Source organism: Osmia bicornis, chromosome 4 (genome assembly GCF_907164935.1).
Source record: "Osmia bicornis bicornis chromosome 4, iOsmBic2.1, whole genome shotgun sequence".
Taxonomy (NCBI): domain Eukaryota; kingdom Metazoa; phylum Arthropoda; class Insecta; order Hymenoptera; family Megachilidae; genus Osmia; species Osmia bicornis.
This window is the reverse complement of record NC_060219.1, coordinates 10,935,413-10,958,253: the sequence shown is the minus strand read 5'-3', so window position 1 is coordinate 10,958,253 and position 22,841 is coordinate 10,935,413. Positions and strand designations below refer to the sequence as shown.

At 36.1% G+C, this 22,841-nt stretch overlaps 5 protein-coding genes across 10 annotated transcripts; 2 read left to right on the top strand and 3 right to left on the bottom strand.

Annotated features, from left to right (window-relative positions):
- The first annotated feature begins 47 nt into the window (after positions 1-47).
- LOC114876033 (TRAF3-interacting protein 1-like) lies at positions 48-19,596 on the top strand. 3 transcript variants are annotated; one of them, XM_029187049.2, is made up of 5 exons: positions 48-211; positions 16,348-16,524; positions 16,659-16,834; positions 16,940-17,137; positions 17,204-19,596. In XM_029187049.2, exons 2-5 carry the CDS (start codon positions 16,354-16,356, stop codon positions 19,134-19,136), a joined length of 2,478 nt encoding a protein of 825 aa, XP_029042882.2. In that variant the 5' UTR covers positions 48-211; positions 16,348-16,353; the 3' UTR covers positions 19,137-19,596. The 3 variants fall into 3 exon arrangements, with proteins under 3 accessions (XP_029042882.2, XP_029042867.2, XP_029042877.2); XM_029187034.2 differs by lacking the exon at positions 48-211 and adding an exon at positions 14,860-14,882 and having other exon boundaries at positions 16,348-16,834; XM_029187044.2 differs by lacking the exons at positions 48-211; positions 16,348-16,524 and having other exon boundaries at positions 16,765-16,834; positions 16,897-17,137.
- Positions 404-3,518, bottom strand: LOC114875944 (DET1 homolog). Its single transcript, XM_029186828.2, has 8 exons — positions 2,404-3,518; positions 2,192-2,329; positions 1,980-2,124; positions 1,788-1,896; positions 1,519-1,711; positions 1,163-1,446; positions 889-1,095; positions 404-812 (listed from the first exon to the last, which is right to left on the bottom strand). The coding sequence occupies exons 1-8, from the start codon at positions 2,809-2,811 to the stop codon at positions 629-631; spliced, it is 1,668 nt and encodes a 555-aa protein (XP_029042661.1). The 5' UTR covers positions 2,812-3,518; the 3' UTR covers positions 404-628.
- LOC114876124 (E3 ubiquitin-protein ligase Iruka-like) lies at positions 3,691-8,698 on the bottom strand. 2 transcript variants are annotated; one of them, XM_029187224.2, is made up of 8 exons: positions 7,804-8,698; positions 7,338-7,466; positions 7,088-7,254; positions 6,891-7,001; positions 5,602-5,774; positions 5,403-5,518; positions 5,202-5,299; positions 3,691-5,023 (listed from the first exon to the last, which is right to left on the bottom strand). In XM_029187224.2, the coding sequence occupies exons 1-8, from the start codon at positions 7,885-7,887 to the stop codon at positions 4,933-4,935; spliced, it is 969 nt and encodes a 322-aa protein (XP_029043057.1). In that variant the 5' UTR covers positions 7,888-8,698; the 3' UTR covers positions 3,691-4,932. The 2 variants fall into 2 exon arrangements, with proteins under 2 accessions (XP_029043057.1, XP_029043067.1); XM_029187234.2 differs by having other exon boundaries at positions 5,602-5,762; positions 7,804-8,692.
- On the bottom strand, positions 8,949-15,638 carry LOC114875902 (mucin-5AC-like). 2 transcript variants are annotated; one of them, XM_029186738.2, is made up of 6 exons: positions 15,266-15,638; positions 14,443-14,603; positions 14,142-14,361; positions 12,968-14,064; positions 12,593-12,894; positions 8,949-12,447 (listed from the first exon to the last, which is right to left on the bottom strand). In XM_029186738.2, the coding sequence occupies exons 1-6, from the start codon at positions 15,327-15,329 to the stop codon at positions 12,375-12,377; spliced, it is 1,917 nt and encodes a 638-aa protein (XP_029042571.2). In that variant the 5' UTR covers positions 15,330-15,638; the 3' UTR covers positions 8,949-12,374. The 2 variants fall into 2 exon arrangements, with proteins under 2 accessions (XP_029042571.2, XP_029042580.2); XM_029186747.2 differs by having other exon boundaries at positions 12,968-14,052.
- A 979-nt stretch (positions 19,597-20,575) lies between the features above and the next one.
- LOC114875974 (very-long-chain 3-oxoacyl-CoA reductase-like) lies at positions 20,576-22,816 on the top strand. Of its 2 annotated transcripts, none has more exons than XM_029186895.2 (4): positions 20,576-20,682; positions 21,427-21,802; positions 21,882-22,225; positions 22,374-22,816. In XM_029186895.2, exons 1-4 carry the CDS (start codon positions 20,591-20,593, stop codon positions 22,633-22,635), a joined length of 1,074 nt encoding a protein of 357 aa, XP_029042728.2. In that variant the 5' UTR covers positions 20,576-20,590; the 3' UTR covers positions 22,636-22,816. The 2 variants fall into 2 exon arrangements, with proteins under 2 accessions (XP_029042728.2, XP_029042738.2); XM_029186905.2 differs by lacking the exon at positions 20,576-20,682 and adding an exon at positions 21,203-21,306.
- The last annotated feature ends 25 nt before the right edge of the window (positions 22,817-22,841 follow it).

Here is a 22,841-nt window from a genome sequence, read left to right as displayed (position 1 = left end):
CATGCTTCGACTGCGCATGCATCATCTGCGCATGCGCTTGATGGCATAGAGCAGCATATCCAGTGGCTCACATTTAGTAATACTTCAACCATCGAGGTTATCGCTTCCTTTTTCCGTGTATACTTTTGTGCCCACTGTGTATACGACCACGAAGTGCGATGAAGCTGGAAGAACGAGTAGATAGAGGGCCTCCCTGAGCTGCGCAAATCAGGTATGTTCTCTCGTTAAACGAATAACATATACAAGCGTTTCAACATGTTGCTTCGAGTCGCCACAACTCGTTTTAGGCTTCCCCCCCTTTCCATGTTCATTTCTTATAAAAAGCTGAATTAAAAATTCGGATTTAAATAATATTTCTAGATGTTTTAAGAGATGAAATAAGGGTTTTCGCAACAAACGTTACTACTAGTCTCTCACACTCTTTATTTCTAACATCTAATTAATAATTCTAACATTTAACAATTTTAAATTGGAACTTGTAGAGATAGCGATGAACAGTAGTAAAAGATAAATCTTAAAAATTTTTCGAAAATATCAAGTATCATTACTAAAATTGCATACTGAGATCGATTTTATTGAAAAGGAAAGTATAAAAATAATGCAACTGTTAAGACACCTCGATAAAAGTTTAAACATGTCTAACGTGGAAACTGACGATGTATTCTGCGTTCGTTCGCTGAACTGAAATAGCAAACGGATCCGTCGGATGAAAAGTAAATGCGACCAGTCGTCTCGCGGCCGTAGGTGTTGTACGACCCAACATCCCTGCGTACATTCGAAACTTTAAAAGACCAGAATCTCGGGCGTAAAATCTATAAAAATCCCATGAATAAGTAACAGGTATTCGTACCGGGTAACTGTTATAGATATCAAAGATCAAAATTATACCGTATGGGATGTTCACCACATGCTTTGGGACGCTCCATCATCGATACCCATTTGTCGTCGTAACAAAATAGAGATAGATCTAGATATGGAGAACTAGAGTAGGACTGCGCGCATATTGGCAATTGAGCAAGTAATCTTTTGGTAGCCTCTGTAACTCCTCCATATCTAGCACTTACTATTGTCTGTTTGAATCTTTGTTGTAACAATCTGCAATAACATGACAAATTAACGTTATAGCTATAACGCGTCGTTGTATTTATATATTACATTATACCTTGCGTATATGTTATTAGACGGTGAACACATATACTGACAGTCAGTACTCATTCTAGCATTTCGAAAGAAATCACTAAAATTCTCAAATTGTGTTAATAATTGTGTGGACGCGTTATCGTACGCGGCTAATATTTTAGCAGAAACCATATCGTAAACTACTAAAAGCGCTGGTTGGGCATTAGGTTCATTTGCTTGAAGGGTTGCCACTTCTTCGCTCGCAAATCTTACAAGTATATGATTTGTATCTAATAGTTGCATCTTCCACATTCGCAATGCGTTCAGCTGAAATATTAAAGTTTCATACATTTATGATATTTTCAAGGTTCTTGTAGGTATTAAAATTTTGCGTCGTACTTGGTCAAAATATTGATAAAAACGTCTTAGTTCATACGGATCCTTTGTTGTCTCACTGATGTATGCTGCCCTTTTATACAAATATACTAATAATTTGTGCTTAAGACTATTTATCGTAACGTCCCTAAATGGGCGGCAATTTACTCCTGGACAAGCACTTGTAACTAAATACGCGTCATCTTCTAAACAAAACCTGTTAAAAATTGAAGGAAGTAATTAGTATTGTTAATCTACAATGAAGGAAATACATTTATCAAAATAAATGGTACCTTCCTATTGTCCTAACATTGATAAACATTCCATCAAGAATTTGAAATATATGAATAGTTTGATGTTGTACAGATAATACTGCCAATATATCTTTATACAAATAAAGGCCTGCATAAAAGAGAAACATATTCCTATTAGTTTGTTCATCAAATAATCGAGATAATCCATGTTTGAAGTAAAATTTAATATACCTTGATTGTGAGATAAATATATTTTGTCTACTTTAAAATGCCTAGTATCACATAATTTTCCTCCGCGTAAGTCAACAAGATGTAAACTATAATCTTCTAGCGGTGATCTAGGATTTGGAGTCAATGCTTCATTGTTGGTGTAAATCTTAAAAGATAACATATTGTTAGAAAACTAAAATACCAGATATTACACTGTTTGGTAAATGATATACTTGATAAAAATGTGGCCTCAATTCATCTGGAATGTGGGCAGCTGAACCAACAATTACATATCTGCCATCATCAGTAAATAGACTACATTCTCTATTTAATTGTTCATTACTTTGAACAACATTCACGATCCACTTAGCCTATAAACAATATTAGACATTCATGGCTTTCCCTTCTTCTTGCAATTCAAAGTTCAAAAGCAATAACTGCATACCTTGAAAAAACGACTGAAAATGTTGCTTCTAATTTGAAAGCTATATTCATCATTTTTATGACCAATATATTCCCCTTCACAGTTTGCTAATAAATCAGCAGCTGCAGATGCACCTCGATATTCATAAACTTCTATGGAAGTTTGATCAGCACTAAAGGCAATTAAGTAACGACCATCAGGACTAAATTTTCTGAGAAAACATGGAGGTTTCTCTACATTCATGACAGTGAAATTTGGAAATACATTTTGATAAAACTGTCTAGCATTGTGAACATGGGTTCCTGGATAAGGACAACCAAATATTTCTCGCCGCTTTAGACGTATCACTACGTTTTGTGGCCCTATTTTACGTGGTTTGATCGGGCATGGTTCTGTCACGTATTCAATTTTTGCCTCTTTTTCTGCCATTCTTTATGAATGTTTAGAAAATACACCAAAATATTCATTTCACTTAATTTATTTATACGTTTGAACGACACAACGTGTTCACTGTTATTTTCTCAATGAAATTTAATTGAGATTAGTTGAAACGCCATTTCAATGGTTATGTTCAACGCATTACACAAATTTTTCTTAATTTTAAAATTCAAGATAATTATACATTGTATAATCTTGATTACTAATTAAACAGAATTATTTAGCAATACAACAACATCATCCCAATAACTAAAAACTCAACAATTGATGCAAAATAAATTTTTAAGTAACTATTATTATCCTCCTTTCTTTCTTTTATGTACACAAAGTGTCATATCGCTCCAAGTCAGATGTTCTTATTACATCTTCTTTTAGCCACTTCTTTTTATCATTCAACTATGCGATATAAAGATAACAATTTTTGATACATGTACTTGTATTTATAAAAATTACATCATGGTATTACATACATACAACCTTCAAAGTGTATATGTAGTACGCTATATACATTCACGTACAGATTGGTACAGATGTGTGTTTGTAAATACATTCGCACAATTAGATATATGTATGTCAAATATAAATATCAAATGATGTTACCAACAATAGAGTTGATGTATTTTTATATTTTTCAATTAGTTATTACACTTTAGATCTTCTAAACAAAAACCATTTATTTATTTTTTAAAATTGTTTACAAATTTCTTGCAATTAAATTATATTTAATTATAAGAATTGAATTTATCAATTTTTTGAATTACAATTTTGTTTCTTCAAATTTATAATTGTAAACAAATTAAATTTTATTAACTTAAGGGGACAATATTACATCTTATCATGCTCTATGTAATATGGCAAATTGAAGGAGTGTCATATATATATTATTATTATTATTATCATCATCATTATTACTGTAGGTAATAACAACTTCGGTAACGTAATACATTGAAAACTATAAACATATAATTATGTAATCATTTCTATATAGACGCTATTCACATTTCCTATTATATTTATATATCTAGGATGTTTAAATTTATCTCCAACTGTGAATTATGAAACGAAAAAGTTTATATTTGCATGAAGTCGTATACCACGATTCCTTTGTCATGGTATATGTATCCACAATTTTATAAACTTGGTGAATGGATAATTTAAAGATGACATGAATCATATAAAATAAGATTACATTTAAACAAAAATAAAACATCATTTTGAACAGTGATACAGATATTTCGTGTTGTCAGTGCTTTTCATTTTTCACATTTTTCGTTACTAAAATAATATCCATTAATGTATATATATATATTTCACGCATCGTTAGCTGAATCGAACATTTATTAATAACAATTAAAATAAGATGTATCAATGATAATTTACAAAACGATACTAGTGCAAACATTTGATTCTAAATAAGACTCAATTTCGAATCCCTCTGGAACTTAAAAAAGATATATGATGTAGTCAAATAAGTATCAAGGAAACCTGTTTAATTTATCACACATAATGGAAGAGGAAATTTACAAACCTCTTACTTAAAATCATTAACGTTTGTAGCGTTATTTTTCTGTGTAATATTTTCTGTCTTTTAGTTATATTACATTTCTTTTTCTTTTGTAAATATTATTCTGCTACATTAAATTTATTAAACATCAAAATTTGAACTTTTATAAAGAAACGTACATTTTTTTTTTTTTAATTTTAGACACATTTGTTTGAGAAACTTAATAAACTGCGTTTTTATCAGAAACTATGAGACAGCATATATATATATATAGCAACAAGGATTATTTCAACTTCAAATATATGTGTCTTTCTTTGACTTATTATGACCATACTTCATTATAATTCGCACGAAGCAAAATATGTATGTTTAACCTTGATATTGCATTATTTTTTTTCTTTTTATGATTTACATTACACTGTTGATTAAAATATAAAGCTTGAAATTTATGTTAGCATCAGAATACAGTATTTACGAAGTATATATAAGCCTTGCTCGAGTGAACAGTGCCGAAAAATAAATCTGAAGATGTGAAAAATAAATGTATATCGTTTGTATATTTATGTATCCTGCTAAGTAGAGAAAGTGTAAATGCAGGACGATCAATCTCAAATCTCACTCGTTGAATTATTACTGGAGTTATTCCCACCCGAAGATGACGTTGATGACGTTCTAGTACTGTTTGATTCATTGGCTGCCCTAAAAAAACAAAAGGGTAACAAATAAATAAAAAAGAAACGAACACATTTACATGATTTTTCCATCTTCCATCAAAGAAATATTGAAATTTCTGCGAACTAATATTAATGTATTTTCTCGGTTATCTTTATGTTAACATACGAATATATAACGCAAATAAATTATACATATAACGTACCTAAAAAGAGCAGCTAGGCTAGGTCCTACAGTATCTTGATTTACTTCAGCTGAATTTTGGTCTCCCAAATTCTGTCTACAAATAGGGCAAGTACCATGCTGAAACAAAAGAGAAAAAGAAAACGAGGAAAAAAAAACACATGGCAAATATATCTATACCAATTAGGAACATGCTTGTTCTAAGATTTTCTGCTTAACTCACCAATTCTAACCACGGTACGATACACGGTCCATGATACAAATGTTGACACGCAAGTTGTTTCACTGATTCAGACAGTTTAAAGTCCTCCCAACAAACGGAACATTGAAGTTTACTCTCTATAGGATAAAGTATAATTTATTAAACATAATTTGAAGCCTAAATATAATTTTATGTTTATGTATATAAAAGTTGTACTCACCAACATGAGTTTGAGTAACAATTGTATTCGGTATTTCATCTATTTGCTTTCGTGGTAAAGGAGGTGGTCCAGTTCCATCCAGTTGGTTTAATAATTGCGTTACGATTGCATCCAAACCATCCTGACCCCAAACATAATCTCCAGGATTTCCCAAGAACAGTCTAATATTGAATCTACATTATTGTGTTTTATTTTAGTAATACCAAGTATCAAGCAAAATAATAATAACTTTTATCCTGGGTGAACAAGTCCTTTTTAAAAAATACGTTTTAAATTTTGCACATGCCATGCTTATTAATAAAATACATACAAAGCAATTATCATTTTCGATCTCATGTTTCTAGGATTACCATTATTTATAATAAATATTCAACATAATTTATAATTTATACAAAACTAAATGATTTGATCGAAATTCGACCAAGAACAAACCAGGATTACTTTATACCTGTATTTAGACTTGCAATAACCTATATAAGAAAGAGAATAAATTAAAACTTAATTTTTACGATATTTTCACGATATCTGTATTAAAAAAGATTTAAAAAATAATAATAACATAAATATCAATTCAAATTCTCCCGCGTAACCGTTCGAGTGGTCCGCCACAGGCCTATATATACGGGGCCTTCTCCCACACATCGGCAGTCTCTCTGGAACCGCCCCAGGGGACGGATGGGGACCCGGGAGAGAGCCAGGGGCCCGTGGAAGCCCACGGGAAGGGTATCGCCATTTATGAATAATACTCAGTACTGTAATTACGCATGCACACAGCCACTTGTACATGTAACACGTACAAATACATACGCACATTTCTGTTCACATGCTACTTCAAAAATATTGCATACACACAAAAATACTAGTTCTAAATCCTACACAAAACGTTTCTACAGTAACAATAATAAACAAATTCTTTAGCAAATATGAAACACATATTGACGTTTTGAATGATGAAATAACCAAGCTAGGAAGAAACAAAAATATTAAGCAATATTAAAAATATTCTAATCTCATCAATGATCATAAAATCCTGTTTTGTATGTCGAACGGAAAAATTATACACATGGATAGAACAGAAACAAAAATTATTCTTTAATTCACTCAGGATAATATAGTATATAAATAATATACACAAAGCAAAGAGAATTGTGTAAGATCAGCTAGCATAGTAATATTATTTACTGTACACATATATTTACATTCGTACAAACACGCATACACATTCAAATATACATACAAATTTTCACAAGCAACAGTAAATGTACAATAAAAATTAATTCTGTACATACACGGGTAGCTGTCCAGGTTGGGTTACAGTTTGAGCTACACCTACTCCCGAGAGATTAAGTACAAATTCTTGTATGAAATTCTCTACAGATACAGCTTCTCTTCTCCCAAGGCTATTGTTAAATATGAAAATAATGAATTATTATTATTATAATCTTATACTGTATATTAATTAATTTGTACAGTATAAATGACATACCTGTTAGAACGACGTCTGTCTTGAGCATTTCTATACCAGTGAACTCGTCTTCTACCAGTAGGACCATTATTTCTGTTAGGAGCATTCGATGTTTGCCCTTGATTGGAAATCCCCAGTAACATCTCTATTAAATCACGTTCTGCACCATATAAATTTCTTTGTGGGAACTATATAAAAAGTATTTAATCAAAATAAATGTGAAATACATAGTAGAAAGCATTAAATCTACAAAACATCATACGGTACTGACATTATACGGTGGATTATCATCAATGTCACTTAAATCTTCACTACTAATGTCCATTCCTGAACCACTATCATTGCTACTGCTTTCTAATTCTTCTATGAACCCGCTTGCACATCTTGGACACGTATAATCCTATAAAAAAAAAGAGAGAGAAGATTTAAAAACCAAAGGAATACAAAGACACAATAGTAAAAGCTATTAAAAATGTTCTCGAAACTGCGTAATTTCGATAATGTAAACTTTGAACTGAATTTAATTAAATGATAACATAATGATCGTTTCTAAAATCACTAGAAAGTAACGAAGTGTATAAAATTAATTTTATACGGTAAATGTAATGTAAGGGAAAAGAAGTTCTCATGCGTGATATCGGATGACAGATGAAAACAAGAAACTTTAGATTTTAAAAAGAGAACTATATTTAATCTATAGCCGTTAGTGTAAAAGGAATGGGGATAAACATACTTACAGGTAATAAACGTTCAATTTCGATACTGCATTTATGACAAAAAAATCGGGACATCGGAGTCCCGTCTACAACGGCATCCGCCATGTTTTACGTGTCCTCTTTGCTCCTCTTGCTTATTTCTGACTATCGTAATGGATCGTAATCCGTCACAATTCTTGGTGTAGTTGATTGCGTTTTAAGCGAATGCCGAATCAGAACTGGAAAACTACTGATTTTACATGATACCTTTGCATAGCACGAGATGGCGTCTGATTATATTAGCGATTGCGTATCAATGTATCGTTGTTGCATTTAGTTACAGTCCTTTGATCTCATTTATTCGTATCTTTCTTTTCGTTAATACTTTGATTTTGTTTTATAGTAATCAATCATACGTTACCTTTGTGATCTTATCTTTCATACTTCCATTCGATGGATATGTATCAAATGGTCATTCGGTTTAAAACATTCAGCTATCAGCTATTTAAGAAAAACGAATAATGCTTATTCACGTGTAGACTGAAAATTTATTACTTCTCATAGAATGAAAAATATCGAACCTACGAAACTGATTACTTATCGATCGTAAAACGTGTGCGTATCGTTCACAAACTCCAAATATATCTTCCCAAAAAGATATGTTCTATAAGGTTAGGTTAATGAGCGCACGCGCGCATACGACTTCATATGGATGCCTTAGAAACCATTTGTATATACATACATATTTCTTCGAAGAATATATCCCCTTTAGTCGGCCACTTGATTTCGGTTGTACATACATACAAGTGAAATAAAGATAATTGACTGTTATTTAAAACAGATTTGAAAGTCCGAATAATAATTATATTATTTGGAAAAACATGAACAACATTTATAGTTTCTGATACATCGTAATTTGGTCTCATCAGATTGTCCTTTTGCTAGGATGATAGTTAAAATGTATCACGTTGCGTGTGCACGCGTGTAAATATATGCACATACTTACATACTATTTATATGTAAAGAATTTTTTAGTTGCGCGCATGCTCTTTCTACACACGTATATAGATAGGACGTCATACATTATCTTTCTTACCACGTGTAGTCTTATGTATGGTCGATTTCAAAAATAAATGAACAGAACCAAAATTAATTCAATTAAACGCATAATAAATACAAATGATAGCTTATGTAAATTATTGATTTATTACAATTAAATGATAGCTGCTGACATAAGTGTCCTAATACAACTTATATTAATTTATAATGTTTTATTTACGCAAGTAAGCGCAATAAAGATCTTTATTTATTTATTTTTTTTTTTTTTTTCGTTTTCTAAACCTACTCAGACAGATATATTACAATATTTTAGATCACTAGACGAACAATTAAGTAATTCAGGTGTTTGTACCGTTTTAACTACAAGAGTCTTGAACGTTTGTTCGAGTTTGTGTTAAGTCCAGCTTGTTGTACCCTCGCTCATCGAACGATTTAATGCATATTAGAAAGAAGTTTATTATATTATAATGAACACATTTCTTTCAAGAATGGAATACAGTCGAGTTTAATGAACACACGAAATGCGTCGATTATCGTAGGAAGAGATTCTGACTGTTAGAATCCGTTTACAATTGGAAGTATAAATATATCTACATACCGCTTTTGGATCACTTATCATGCGTTTTCTTCATTTTAAAACATAACTTTATCAGTGTAACAATATTTTTATAGTCGCGTATCTCGTTGCTATAATTTTATAAGTTCGCATATCTCTTTTATCGGGTGTCTTTAATTCAATGCAAATTTGGTGGAAGGTCAATCGCTTTACATGACTTTTATAATGAAAATTCAGCAATTTTAAAACTGTCGGAAATAATCGTTTTACGTATTACAATTCTTTTTTAACTTCAACTTCCTAGATAATTGAAAATTACCGAAAATCATTCGTAACTTACATTTAGATGGTATGTACTGTTAATACATATACATATGTAATAGTTCGATGTGTATCATTGTTTGTTTCCGTGTTTTACCAATGACTTTCAATTTCGAATATGTTACCTTATCGTTCGATATTTCGTACTTTCAGAAAGTTGTTATTAATTTATTATCATGGATTTTACTAACAATTGAAATTTCGATAATCACAAAGAAACGGAATTTTACAAACCAGATAGGTACATTTTCCAGCATTACTTTATACCATTTCTATCTGTTTTAATCGAAGCACAAACTGATATAAAAAAGAAGAAAAAAAGTATTAAAATTCTTGTTACTAGAGATAAAAGATTACGCCTAGAAAACTTGTAGCAAATTTATCTTTTTCTTTTCGTATCATTATCATTGTTTTCTCTTTTCGTTCACTTTCATTTTGTATTTTAATAAAAAATACAAAATGCCGATAATCAGCGCACAAGTTATAAGCCCGTCCATACTCTGGAATTGATTAAAATTCGTCGTTCAAAAAATGAAAATCGATGATCCCTAATGATTCACTAAATTAAAGGATCTTATTCGTATATTTTACACGGCTCTATTCTCCCCTCGTCATTAAACTATCTGACGAATGTATACATTTACAGGCATCGCGAATGCCGATTAAGTATGAAAAATAAGTTTTGATTTCATTATCTTTCTTTAAACCTACCAAGCATAACTTATTCAAATCACGAAATCCATAATTACGTAAATTAAATTATTAACAGAGTTTCTGAAAGTATAATTGTACAAATAATTTACGCTCACGTTAACAATAAATATTTATAAATTTACAAATATCAAAGAGTATCACGAAGAAATAATAAAAATTTATCAAAATAATGTACAAAGAAACTGTTTTAGTGATTCGTTCGCTCTACAGTTTATATTAACTTTGTAAAATGTTTATCATGATATTCATGAAACGAAACCATCTTTATACATACAATTGAATAAAATCATAAGGATTCTTAAATTTATATAAAAAAAAATGAAATTACGTTAATGACGTTGTCAGGGATGCATCGTAACTTCGTTTCTCCTTTTACACATCTTAGAGATTCTTAATCACCGATCGCAGATAATGAGCATTCCATTCACAGTATGTTTAGAGCATGTATAAAGTTTATATTATCACAAGCAGTCACCAATGTACGGAATTGTTCTCGTCACCTTTGCAGGGAATACAATTGTATAGACTTAAAAATTTTCATTCTGTTTTTAAAATCAGTCGGTAGAAATTTTTGCGCGATTATTATATGACCAATCTTTTTTTTTCTCTTATCAATAAATTATTTGGAAGAAGAATGGATCACGAAAAAATGTTTTACACGTGAAGTTCACATAAAGATACAATTTTCCTGAGTGTTAATTTATGTTTCAAGATGATACAATGTACGTTGTACGCGTGTACAACAGATGCATCAAGAACATATGGAAAATCAACATTGTTGCATGATCGGTGAAGAAAATAATAATAATATTCGCGTTAAGATTGATTCACACTATTCGAACCAGTGGAAATCATTAATTTCATCGGAATGCATAACATATGGAATGGAATGGAATGAAAAGTTAAACTGAACATATATTTTTTGTGTAATTTTTAAGTATAACCGAGCAGTCGTACTGCATATTGATATGTATCTTTGAACGTAAGCATTTCATGGTAATAAATACATTTATAAATTTCTTGCAAGGAGAAATTAGAACAGGAAGAAATTCTGTTTTTAAGTATCATTGAATCACATTTAAAATGTATATTATAACGATACTATATACACATCAGTCGATGAAAATTACTTAATGTCTAATATACAAATGAAACGCTAGTTCGAAACTCGTCCTCGATGCTTTGTCGTCAACGATGATACACTGAACCGTAATAACTATTCAATATAATCGTCAGTTGTTTGTCACAGTACGTATAGTGTGAACCAAGAGTGTTCTTTGCGTTTTATTGTGTTACCTGATTTCAATAAATCGTACTCGTCATTGCTCACGACGATCAAACTAAATTGTTACGCGACTCCAATGGAGATAAAGCTGTCAAAATTGCATTTTTTACTCTTTTCTTTTGATTACTTTTTAACGAATGATATGCATCGAACACAGTTAAAAAAATTCTACGGATGCTATACAGTTAGTTTGTTTCCTTATTATTTATTGATTCAAACTTATCGAAATCGTACGTCGTGATGCTATGTATATGTATAGTAGGTATACCTAAAAGTTGCTCCCACAGTTTAATGTGTAAAGAAGAACTGTGACAGCAAAGGTGTGCGGCTCATTTTTTTTTTTCACGGAGATCGCACACTGTCCGAATACATGAATAATTCAGACTTCGACAGTGTACGAGATGGAACACATTTCGCTGTAATACTGAATTTTTCTCGGTGATCGTACACTGTCTGAATACACGAATAATTCAGATTTCGACAATGTACGAGATAGAACACATTTCGCTGCAATACTGAAATTCTATTAACAACATCGTATCGTTGCCTGTAACGCAATAAAACATGAACATCGTTCATCTACTATAATATTCAATTTCGATCATGGTAATGCGTCATAGGTAATGATGATTTCAATAGCTATACAAAGTGTGGGAATTATACACGATAAGTTCGCGATCAATTTTCGTCCGAGGATTCTGTAGAACTTTGAGGCATAGTGTTGAACCAATTCTCTCGAACTCCGGTACTCCTGAACGCAAATAACACGCTGTTCAACGTTTGTTTATCTTGTTAACTTTTGTTAATTGCACATTTCAGAAACAAACAAGAACGCTAACTATAAAGTGAAACAAAAGCATGATATACATCGGCGAAGAAAAGTCTTATATAGTTACCTTGTTCGTTGACGGGTACTTATAGGCAGTGTAAGCGAAGTTCTGTAATACTGAGGAGTAGTACTCGAAGTCGTTTCATCGGGTCTTCTGTGTAACGTCATGGTTTCGTGTGGAGATGTAACTAATTCATCTTCGTTATCTAAGTAATAACGAGACCCTGTCGCGCTTTTACAATTTTCACACTCGCTCCTATAATCATCGGTATCGTCGTGAAGCGTAGGAAGAGCTTGCATGCTGCAAGCGCACGTAACCGATTCGAAACTTCCTTCTTCGTTAATTTCATTGGCTACATTTAACGGGGGCTGAAATTGACAAAACTTATTACATGATCCATATTTCAAACATCTCTCGACATAGACGTAGATCCTAGTGTACCTTAAAATCTTGAGATTTCTCTATTTTACGATCCAGCTGTTGCCTTTCAATTTGTTGTAATCCTACAGAAGAAGTAACAGAAACAGGGGAACGTTGTATTTGTACACCTTCATAAAATGTACCTTGACTCGCGTTTTCCCTTGTATTTTCTAGTTTAGTTATGGCAATTTGTTGCACAGAATGTGATAAGTTTGACGGGACAATGTTGGTGGTCGTTGTCGCCGTCGCTGTGGTCGTGGTAGCCGCCATCGTCATAGTCATCGTGGTTGTGGTCGTGGTCGTCGTAGATCGTAAAAATTCTTTCTGGGTGCAATCGTTTATAATCTCTTGCAGCTTTGTACCAGATCGAGTCGTTATAGTCCTAGGAATTGTACGATGAGCGTTCACATTGGAATTTGACAACGTGGCAGATATTGTAAACGCTCCGGTTTGACGTGGAAGAGTCGTATGTGATTGATAACTTTTTGGAATAGTGGGTTGTAAGTTAGACATAGGCTGTGCGGTCACGTCTAGACGATGGGTAGTAAAGTTCAAAATCCCAATAGGCGTGATAGGTAAATTTTCGTAGGTACCTGTCCCCAGAGTGAAACTTGTGGTAGAAGTTCCTACGTTAACACTAGGAGACAGCGTCTCGTTTTGATTCGGTTGACGATAACAAGCATATATGTTTGGATTTGATATTGGTCTATTCGGCGCCGAAATCAAGCCACCTTGATCCGTTACACCAGTGTCGCACATTACTGTTGCCGTGTTAGGGTTCAATCCAGTTTGCGCGTTTCCTACTAACGATATACTCGTACGACTATTAGCATTTGCCAAATAAGTATTTGGAAAATTTATTTGCGGCAACGTTTGCGGATTCATTGCTAAGAGCGCTTGTTCCGCGCGAGCTGCTGCTACCGCTTCTTCGTAAGGTGGCGGTGCCTCTCCTCGTGGAAAGTAATTGCTAGGCGGTTTCCATAACGGATAATTAGCTCCGCACGGAATGTCGTCCATGGGAACACCGTGCGACAAACCATCTCGTTCTATATATCCCATACTACCTAAATTTCTTTGGTCCTCTGCCAACTGTCTGCTTTGTCTTCCTGCGATGCAAACTTTTACAAAATAATCAACATATTTATTCAATGACTTTAAGAAAGACGGGCGCGATATATCGTAAAAGACTAAATACCTCGTATCTTTCTTTGACGTAAACGGTGTATCAAGAAAAACAACAGACTCAGAGATAACACGGCTGTCACAAAACTAGCAACCGATCTAAGTCCTATATCATAATTTGCAGTCGCGTCTGTGGTATTGCTGCCCATTCCATCGTTTTTATCATTTGAAATTGACGACAAGCAAATGTACTCGCAACAGATATCTCCGCGTCTAGAAGACTTACAATCCTCCTGTTAAAATACAGAATCAATGTTTAAATGGCACGGAAGAACCATGAAAGGGATAAGGCAATATTTGAACATTTGAAATACCTCTGCACGTGAGTTGCAAAGTAATGCTTTGCACAATTTTGGATTGCCATTTTCGCAAACACACAATGTACAAGGTTCTGGGCCCGGAACAAAAAGGAAACCAGACTCATAAGATCGTCCTTGTTGATCTTTGCAACTAACACCGCTTTCTGCCCGAATAACTGCAAAATATAAGAAAGAAAATTAATTGAAATACTTGTTTGTCTATTCAATCATAACTTATACTTATCAAATAAAATTTGCTAACAAAATAAATATAAAATACGGTCACTACTCTTTGTTCCTTATTGTTTATTGTATTAAAACAGTGACCATTCAGTTGGTTATAAATATTTTCGGACACAATCGGTGCAACCGTAATTTGTATGCGTTTGATGAAAAAAAAATGAGCCGCGCATATCGTACTAAATGAGCGAACGAGCGAGTGAGCGAATAAGCAGGTGAGCGGCAACACATGCGTCATATGCACGTTACGTCAATCGGGCCATCCGAGTAGTGAATTTTTGTTAAAAATTGTCGCTCGATACGAACATCAGAAAGAATAAATCCGAGAGAAGAATCGTCGACCGATACACTGGTGAATAGTCCTAATCGATGAATTACAGGATACTTCTAACCAATAAATAATGTCTGTTCGACTGAATGAATTTTAGGCGCGTAGTTTCGAAGGGAAGCTAAAAGCTGATCAAAGTAGTGGAATGACACGGTAAGATCAGTAAGAGGGATGAAAGAATCGACCGCGAGACGAAGGAAATAACCGGGAAAGAATTTCAAAACATTAGAATGGTTGGAATAAAATAAAGAAAACACGGGTTTGACTCACCGTTAAAAAATAGAATAAACGCGAAAACTGCATAACCGAGAAGGTTACTGTCGCTGTATTTCATTCTGTGTTCGTTATCTCATCATAATCGTGACCACTTGACGCGGTGCAGCAACGAAGCAAGAATATCGTTGAACGTTTCAAACGGTGTCCCGTTCCGACGACTCGACGTTGCTTCTCGACATTTTTTTTTTTACGACACAATGCCAGCTAGCATCTTGTACTAATACACCTGTATCACGGGTCGCTTATGCAGGAGCAACAGTTATTTTCACACACCTGCATATCTTAGAAACTCTTCTTTTACTCCCAAGTGTCCTTGTACAGTATGCGTCCTCTCAAATAGGCACACCAACTTGCACCTACTTGCATCGACTCCCGACACCCGGAATGATCGATTAGTGAACGGAGCAGCTATCGGTGTCGAGCACTGATATCCTACCCATTGCCATCTTTCGATGCCTTTCGTAATCTCTTCCAAAACGGTCAACTTTCCCGATAAAACATTTCGGCTGTTTTTTGGAAAACCGACATGCTCTGATTTAGATCAAATTTCGTAAATAAGTTCCTTTTTGCAAAAGGAAACATTTGTGAAAATGGTTCTTGGCGACTCGACAAAATTTTTTTTACCATTTCGATGTCATTCCCTACCTTACCGACGGTCGATTCTTCTGAAAATGATTCCGCGAATTTTGAAAATAGTTGCCTTTTGTAAGTCTGAGTAGGTTTGGGTTAGATATTCTCGATTCGATTGAAAATGAAAAACAATGATGCTAAGGCAAACAAACTAGGTTTCTCTAACCTAATTTCTTCAACATGTTTTAAATAAAATGTAAACCAAATTTTCAAGTATTCTGGACCTTACTGAACAAATTCTAGTGTTTAAAATAAAAGAAGCTAAAAGAAGAAATAGAAAATGCAATAGCACTATTTATCAGTAAGATGAAATCTTCGATATTCCAATAAGGAGACTAGATTCTGTTTAACCATTCGCATCTCATAAAGTAAAAGTAATGTTTTTAGAGGAATTTTATATATTATTTCTGTAGATATATGCTATTATACATATATCGTGTTATCAGAGAAAAATGGACATGGAAAAGCATGACGACGCTCCGAAGGACGTAAAACGTGCTGCTCCTGTTGAGCGGGAAATAAACAAGGGGCAAAAGGATGACACGTTTGAAGGATATCCACAAGTGGTGGAGAAGAAAAAAAAATGGGAACACTGCGATAAACCTCCTTCGAAGAAATTAAAGGCAAATCGAAGATATTTCATTTTTAGGAACATCTGTTTTTCCATTTATTTCCTTTTTCTTCCTTTTCCCTTTCTGTCTGTTAGTAATTGATTCGTTAAGAGTAGAGGTGATTCGATAAAGGGTTTGTTCGGTAGCATTCAGCGAAATCAGACAGGGACTGTTGCCAGCAACGAAAAGAAAAGAGACAAAAGGCATCAAAATACATAATGATTTCGGTGCCTGAGAAACCGTGTGTACTTCCAAAGTTAGACATCGTGCCTCGACATTGCTTGACCAAGCAAAAGTACATCGACATGTTGGCCACTCCAAGGTGACAGTTTAATCGACACGAACTCTTTGATGATGTAATTTTGATACTTTTCAACCAATCAGGGGAATGGAAGTATAACGAAAGGTTCTAAATCCTTCCATGTAGTCGGAAATGCCCCCCGGAATGCTATTCAAAGCCGGTGCTTAGGAAACTAAAGCCAGTGTCGCAACGAATTAAAGAATTGGCCCAACCGACGAGGCAACGAATGTTAATCACATTGCAGCAAGGCGCGGCTACGCTACCACCGGCATTTCTGGATAATCTCGTTCGAACTTTGGAAAACGAGACTTGCTTGACGCCCGAGTAATACATTTAATCGTACGATCTACACGCGAATATTCGAACGATTCCATAAACGATATGTTTCAGACAAGCGGCGGTGGCCTCGCGGAAGAAGAAACATCAGAAAAAGGCAAAGGGAAGAAAAAGTAAACGGCTGTTCAAAGAGACGAGAAAATCGAGGAAATTGACTATCGGCGCAACGAGCACAGGATCGACGTTCGACAAGGATCCGGTCTCTTGCCAATACCTTCTAGCCGAACGTTTCGTCCGGAGTATCTTAAAATGGAAATGTCCAATACCGAAAGCGGAGTTCAACGATATCTCGAAAGTAATAATTCAACGTTTAATCGATACGCTCGAGTACACTCCTCCGCAGGACGAAGACCGGAAATCGCAGCAGCTACGTTTCTTGGCCGACGCGATAGCCTGTTGGGTAACTGGAGTATTGTCCGAGGTTGCGGAAAATCAGGAGAAAAAGTTGATCGAACGATGCCGGAAGAAAGAAGACGAGATGAAGGGGGACGAGGACGAGGACGATGACGATGATGACCGTGGCGAAGATAAAGGAAAGGACCAGCTGGAGGAAGACGAGGACGAGGAGGATGAGGAAGATGAGGATCTAACTGACAGGAGCGGAAAGAGCGAAGATAGGGAAAGAGAAAAATCAAAGGAAGAGGTGGTGGAAGAGACGGAGGTGATGGAGGAAGAGATAGAGGAAGCATCGGGTGCCGAAGTAATCGATGAAACGGACATCCAAGAAACGGAAGGTGAGGAACAAGCAGAGACCCAAGTAGAGGAACAAGATTTGGGAATACAGACGGAACCGAAGGTGGAAGAAGGTACGGAGCCGCAAGCTGAAGTAACAGCAGAAGCGGAAACTGAGGCGGAAGGTCCAGATACAGCAGACGCAGCTGTGGAAGTAGACACGAGCGCGAAAGAGGAGACGGACAAAGAACAGGTATTAACGGCAGAACCAGCACCGGAACCGGAACCGGAACCGGAACCGGAACCAGAACCGGAAACAGAAGTAATAACGGAGCCACCGGAAGAAGCAGAAGTAAAATCAGAAATCGAGATAACAAAACCATCTGAAGAATTACCAGTGGAACCGATAGTTGAGGAAACGGAAGAGCAACCAGCCGAAAGTGAGGAACCAGTTCCCGAGGTAGGAGAAACAGAAGAAATAACCGACGAGGGTGCAATTCCCACGGAGGAATTAGATGCGAGCGTGCCAACAGAAGGAGAAGAAAAAGAAAAAGAAGAAGAAGTAGAAGCGTTAGAAACCGAGGAAGGCGCAGAACCATTAGAAACGGAGGAAGGCAAGAAAGAGGAGTCTATAACCGCGTTAGAGACGAAAGCTCCATCTGAAATGGGACTTCCGAAAGATGTGATGAAGGATCTAGTCGAATTATTCAAAACCGATCTTCCTTTCCTTACGTTTGGTAAAATTATCGACACCATTAATAAAATGATCGCGGAAACTCCGGAGAATACCGGCGAGGATCCGATAACGAACGGTATTCATCGTGCGATTTACGAGAAGCTGAAGAACATCGTGATGCTGGAAAATCCTGAACTTTTAACGGAAGAGTTAGAGAACGTGATGAACGTGGTATGCGGAAAGATTGCAATTTGGTTAAGATCGATCCTGAGCAAATCACAACTGGCGTTCATGAAACAATTCGTGCCGGAAGTGGAATCGAAGGAAATCCGAGACTGGACGAAATGGTTGTCGTACATCAGCGACGTGGCTAAGGATTGGAACGGATGGTTACGCGACGTGATCGATAAGATGTTTGAAATGGAAAGCGCGCCGATCACTCGAGGTGAATGGCGAGATTGGACCAAATCCGTGGACACGAAAGCGTTGCTTTGGAGGCGGTTCCATCTTCAAATTAGACATCAAGCTCATCGCAACGTTACCATGATATCTGGTCGTCACGTTGTTAAAACGGGCACTAAAAAACCGATCTCTGCCCATCAGTCCGAACAACTATTCAGTACCGACTTGAATATCTGAAGTACGAAAGAAATCGTACAACGATATTATCGGTATCGAGTAATCGTCGTAAATAAGGAACACAGAAGCGGGAAAGTCGCACGACCTCGATCGGAACCTGTCGAACGATTCTAACTTTCAACTTCGTTGTTCGATAATGAATACATAAATTAACTTACTCGCGATCGATACAATGATCAATAAAACGAAGTCGTTATGTAATGATCTTGTTAAGCAAACGGATACTAATGATAAGAAACACTCTACAATTTTCAATCGGTAAAATATACTTGTTTTTCTTGAAAACCAGACTAATAACTATCGTACGTAATCAGCATATCACCAGCTAGTATATAAGTAGCTAATTATATACAAAATGATGTATAACGATGATAGAGATATTTTTCATAGAAAAAAGAACGAAACATTTTGTTTCTTTTGCCTTAGGGTAGGCGAGAGAAACGTGATTAGCTAAAGAGAAAGGTATATTCTACTTTTATTTTTTCGAGATTGTACATGTTACACGAGAGATATCTTAAAGTGTGTCAAAGAAAAAGTGAACTGTTCCCCTCTCCTGCCGAAGGAACCGAGCACTTTCTTCTGGGATAGCCTAACCCTGACATTGCTACCTCAACGTCCACAACCACGTCCAACGTTCTCGTGTTCATGACCGTGCGAATTCGCATCCGCATCCACCCCCGCCAGCGTGCTTTGCGGCCGCGCAAACTCTCCGCGCCTCACAGCATCGACCGTATTTCCGTGTCGCGTTTTCTCGCTTCCTCCAGCTTCTTCTAAATTCGTTTCCCTTTTTCCACGTGTTACACACCTCCTCCTCGTTCATCCTCCTTTTCTAATCCTTGTGCATCTACCTGTGTGCGAATGCGCGCGCACGCGGGCGCAAGCTTTCTTTTCTGCTTTCTCCTCGGTCCTGTTTCATATACCATCTGGTCTCTTGTGCAGTTCGGTCTTCCATATCGCAGTGGTTGATATCGTTTAACCATCGTTCGTCCTTACGCACTTCCGTCAAACGGAAGTTGTTCAAACAGGGGTGCGAGTGTATCGATTCGTTCATTTTCGACGGAAGCGTCTTTACCAATTCTTTAATGAGCCTGATCGACACGCGGATACGCCGACGTATCTATCGTGTCAAAGAAAAAACCATTGATCCAACGGACGAATACTATCAGATTTTGAATATATCGAACACAGGTGAGTTCTCGCGTCGAACACGTTGATAAAGCCAGCTGCAACACGACTAGAAATAGAAGCTACTTAGCAAATGATAATACGAATTATCAAGAATTATCGTCGCGTTTGTTATTTTATCGGCGATCGAAGGCTTTCTTGTTCCTTCTTTTTCAATTACTCGCTCGAAATAAATTTAATAAGGTCGCGAGTGTTACGCGTTTATTGCAGTCGTCGTGTGACGATAATGTAATGAATGAATATTTATTATTTTTCTACGAACGGGCACAATGACAACCTCGAGTGTTTTTTTGTCAAATACTAACGCCAGTGTGACGTACGAACCAAAGTTATCAACAGTGAACATTAGTAATTCTAATGTGTAAGTAATCTTACGATGATGTTCGATTATAGCACAGCCACTGCTCACGGATAATCTTATCGATAATTTATACCAATCATTTTCGTTATACTATCGACAAGTAATAGCGATAATTTATTCAGCAAATGAAATTTTACTCATCGCCACCTATACTACCATATAGAAGAAATTATAATAGTACCATCTAAAAAAGTGATCTTTTACTCCAATAAAATATGCTCCATTTTTTCAGTAATAAACGTAAATTTTCATCGCATTAAATATTCTGTTACTGATTTTTATTAACTAACGAGTTCTGTTCGTTGCATATTCGTACATAATCAGCTACGTATTAAAATGCATAATGTGACGTTATCACTTCAACGACGCTTGATGTATGTATACAAACAGTTTCGCGATATAGCTAGCGCAAATGGCATTACAAGTAAAAATAGAAGCGCGATAACGTGTAGGAATATCTACGCTAGGTGTAAGAAATGAGTTTCCAACCGGTGGACTGACAATGGAGGTCGCGACCGCGTGCAGAGCGACCGGTAATGACTAGCTTGATCGATCGCGTTATCATAATGTCGAGTTACGAGGGAGGGAAGAGGTGGAACACGAAGATTGCCTCGAAATCGATACGTAAGATATAACCGACGTTGATAGACGGGTGCGATCGTTCGTCGAGATCGATCGTATCAATCGTATCGTACGGGACGGGATAGTTCAGATCCGATCTTGCAGAGTTTCGAATCGTTTCAGGATGACGTTGACATGTTGGGAAAAACTGTCGCTCGTCGTATTGGCAGCGATCGGATTGCGAATTTTGTTACGACTCAGCCTGATCCTATGGAGACAATACATAGGACCGACTCTTGGTTTCGGCATCGATCCAAAGGATCAAGGTCGATGGGCAGTGATCACTGGTGCAACCAGCGGTATCGGGAAAGCGTACGCGGAACAACTGGCACGAAAGGGCATGGACATTGTGCTGGTCTCGCGATCCTTGGAAAAGCTCGAGGAAGTTTCAGCGGAGATCAAAGAACGGTACGGCGTCAAAGTTCGAGTCGTCGATGCAGATTTGACCAAAGGACAGGTAGCTTACGCAAAAGTTGCTAAAGCCATCGAGGAACTCGAGGTATTCTTTTTATTTTTTCATCGTCTGAGTTAAATTTTGCGCGTGATCGCAATTTCGAATTTAAATTCGTTTGCTGCAGATCGGCGTGGTGGTGAACAATGCTGGGGCTAGTTACGAGCATCCAGAGTTATTCACTCAGATCACCGAGGAATGCGTAGCGCAGATCTTGCAATTGAACGTCGAGGCAATAACTGGCATCGCGAAGATCGTTCTTCCAAAAATGTTCGAGCGGAGGAAAGGAATTTTGATAAATATAAGCTCGCTATTGGGAGTTATGCCGGCGCCTTATTTGACCGTGTACGGTGCTAGCAAGGCTTACGTCGTCAAACTTAGCCAAGATTTAGCCGTAGAGGCCGAACCGCACGGAGTCACCGTCCAATGCATAGTTCCTGCCATCGTGGCGACCAAGATGTCAAAGATCAAGTAAGCTAAATTGAATTCGTTTAATCCATTTCCGCGTTTCCCTCTCTCCTTCTCGCGTGTGTTACGTTACCGAACCATTATACTTGTTAACTCCTTGACGTACGATTTAATTAAAATTTATTTTCTCTATCGACGCTGTCGTTTTCAGGAAAACAACATGGATGGCACCGAGTGCGGAAAAATTTGTAGAGTCGTCGTTAAAAACGATCGGCATCGAATTGATTTCAACAGGCTACCCACCACATTATTTATTACTAGCTTCCGTAAACGTATTACGTTGTATATGCGAGAAAGCTACTATTTGGTTGATCGCGAAGACAATGTGCAACGTAAGGCGTCGAGCTTTGCAGAGCAAAGCTCGACAGCAAAAGAAGGCGCAAGAACAAAGCTCACCCATCGCTGCAGAATAGTTTCAATTTAAATTCAAATCGATAAGAACCTACACCTGAAAGTGCTGTAATACTTCTTTTTAAACGGAAAGTGTTGTTCAACTTTATAGTTACCTGTTAAACTATTTGTTACATTGTTTGTACATATATTTTGTAATGTATAATTATTATAACAACAAATAACATTGTTTCCTTAATCGTTTTGGCGATTGTATGATTTTTGTACT

Coding starts and splice junctions, on each gene's coding strand:
- LOC114875944 (XM_029186828.2), bottom strand. CDS start 2,811: ATGGCAGAAAAAGAGGCAAAAATTGAATACGTGACAGAACCATGCCCG. Junction 2,125..2,191: donor TGAGGCCACATTTTTATCAA/GTATATCATTTA, acceptor TTATCTTTTAAG/ATTTACACCAACAATGAAGC. Junction 813..888: donor TGTGGTGAACATCCCATACG/GTATAATTTTGA, acceptor GGATTTTTATAG/ATTTTACGCCCGAGATTCTG.
- LOC114876124 (XM_029187224.2), bottom strand. CDS start 7,887: ATGGCGGATGCCGTTGTAGACGGGACTCCGATGTCCCGATTTTTTTGT. Junction 5,519..5,601: donor TGTTACTCAAACTCATGTTG/GTGAGTACAACT, acceptor TTTATCCTATAG/AGAGTAAACTTCAATGTTCC. Junction 5,300..5,402: donor TCGTACCGTGGTTAGAATTG/GTGAGTTAAGCA, acceptor CTTTTGTTTCAG/CATGGTACTTGCCCTATTTG.
- LOC114875902 (XM_029186738.2), bottom strand. CDS start 15,329: ATGAAATACAGCGACAGTAACCTTCTCGGTTATGCAGTTTTCGCGTTT. Junction 14,362..14,442: donor TTTGCAACTCACGTGCAGAG/GTATTTCAAATG, acceptor GTATTTTAACAG/GAGGATTGTAAGTCTTCTAG. Junction 14,065..14,141: donor ACGTCAAAGAAAGATACGAG/GTATTTAGTCTT, acceptor ATTTTGTAAAAG/TTTGCATCGCAGGAAGACAA.
- LOC114876033 (XM_029187049.2), top strand. CDS start 16,354: ATGGACATGGAAAAGCATGACGACGCTCCGAAGGACGTAAAACGTGCT. Junction 16,525..16,658: donor CTCCTTCGAAGAAATTAAAG/GCAAATCGAAGA, acceptor TTTGTTCGGTAG/CATTCAGCGAAATCAGACAG. Junction 17,138..17,203: donor GAGACTTGCTTGACGCCCGA/GTAATACATTTA, acceptor GATATGTTTCAG/ACAAGCGGCGGTGGCCTCGC.
- LOC114875974 (XM_029186895.2), top strand. CDS start 20,591: ATGACAACCTCGAGTGTTTTTTTGTCAAATACTAACGCCAGTGTGACG. Junction 20,683..21,426: donor AACATTAGTAATTCTAATGT/GTAAGTAATCTT, acceptor GAATCGTTTCAG/GATGACGTTGACATGTTGGG. Junction 21,803..21,881: donor AAGCCATCGAGGAACTCGAG/GTATTCTTTTTA, acceptor CGTTTGCTGCAG/ATCGGCGTGGTGGTGAACAA.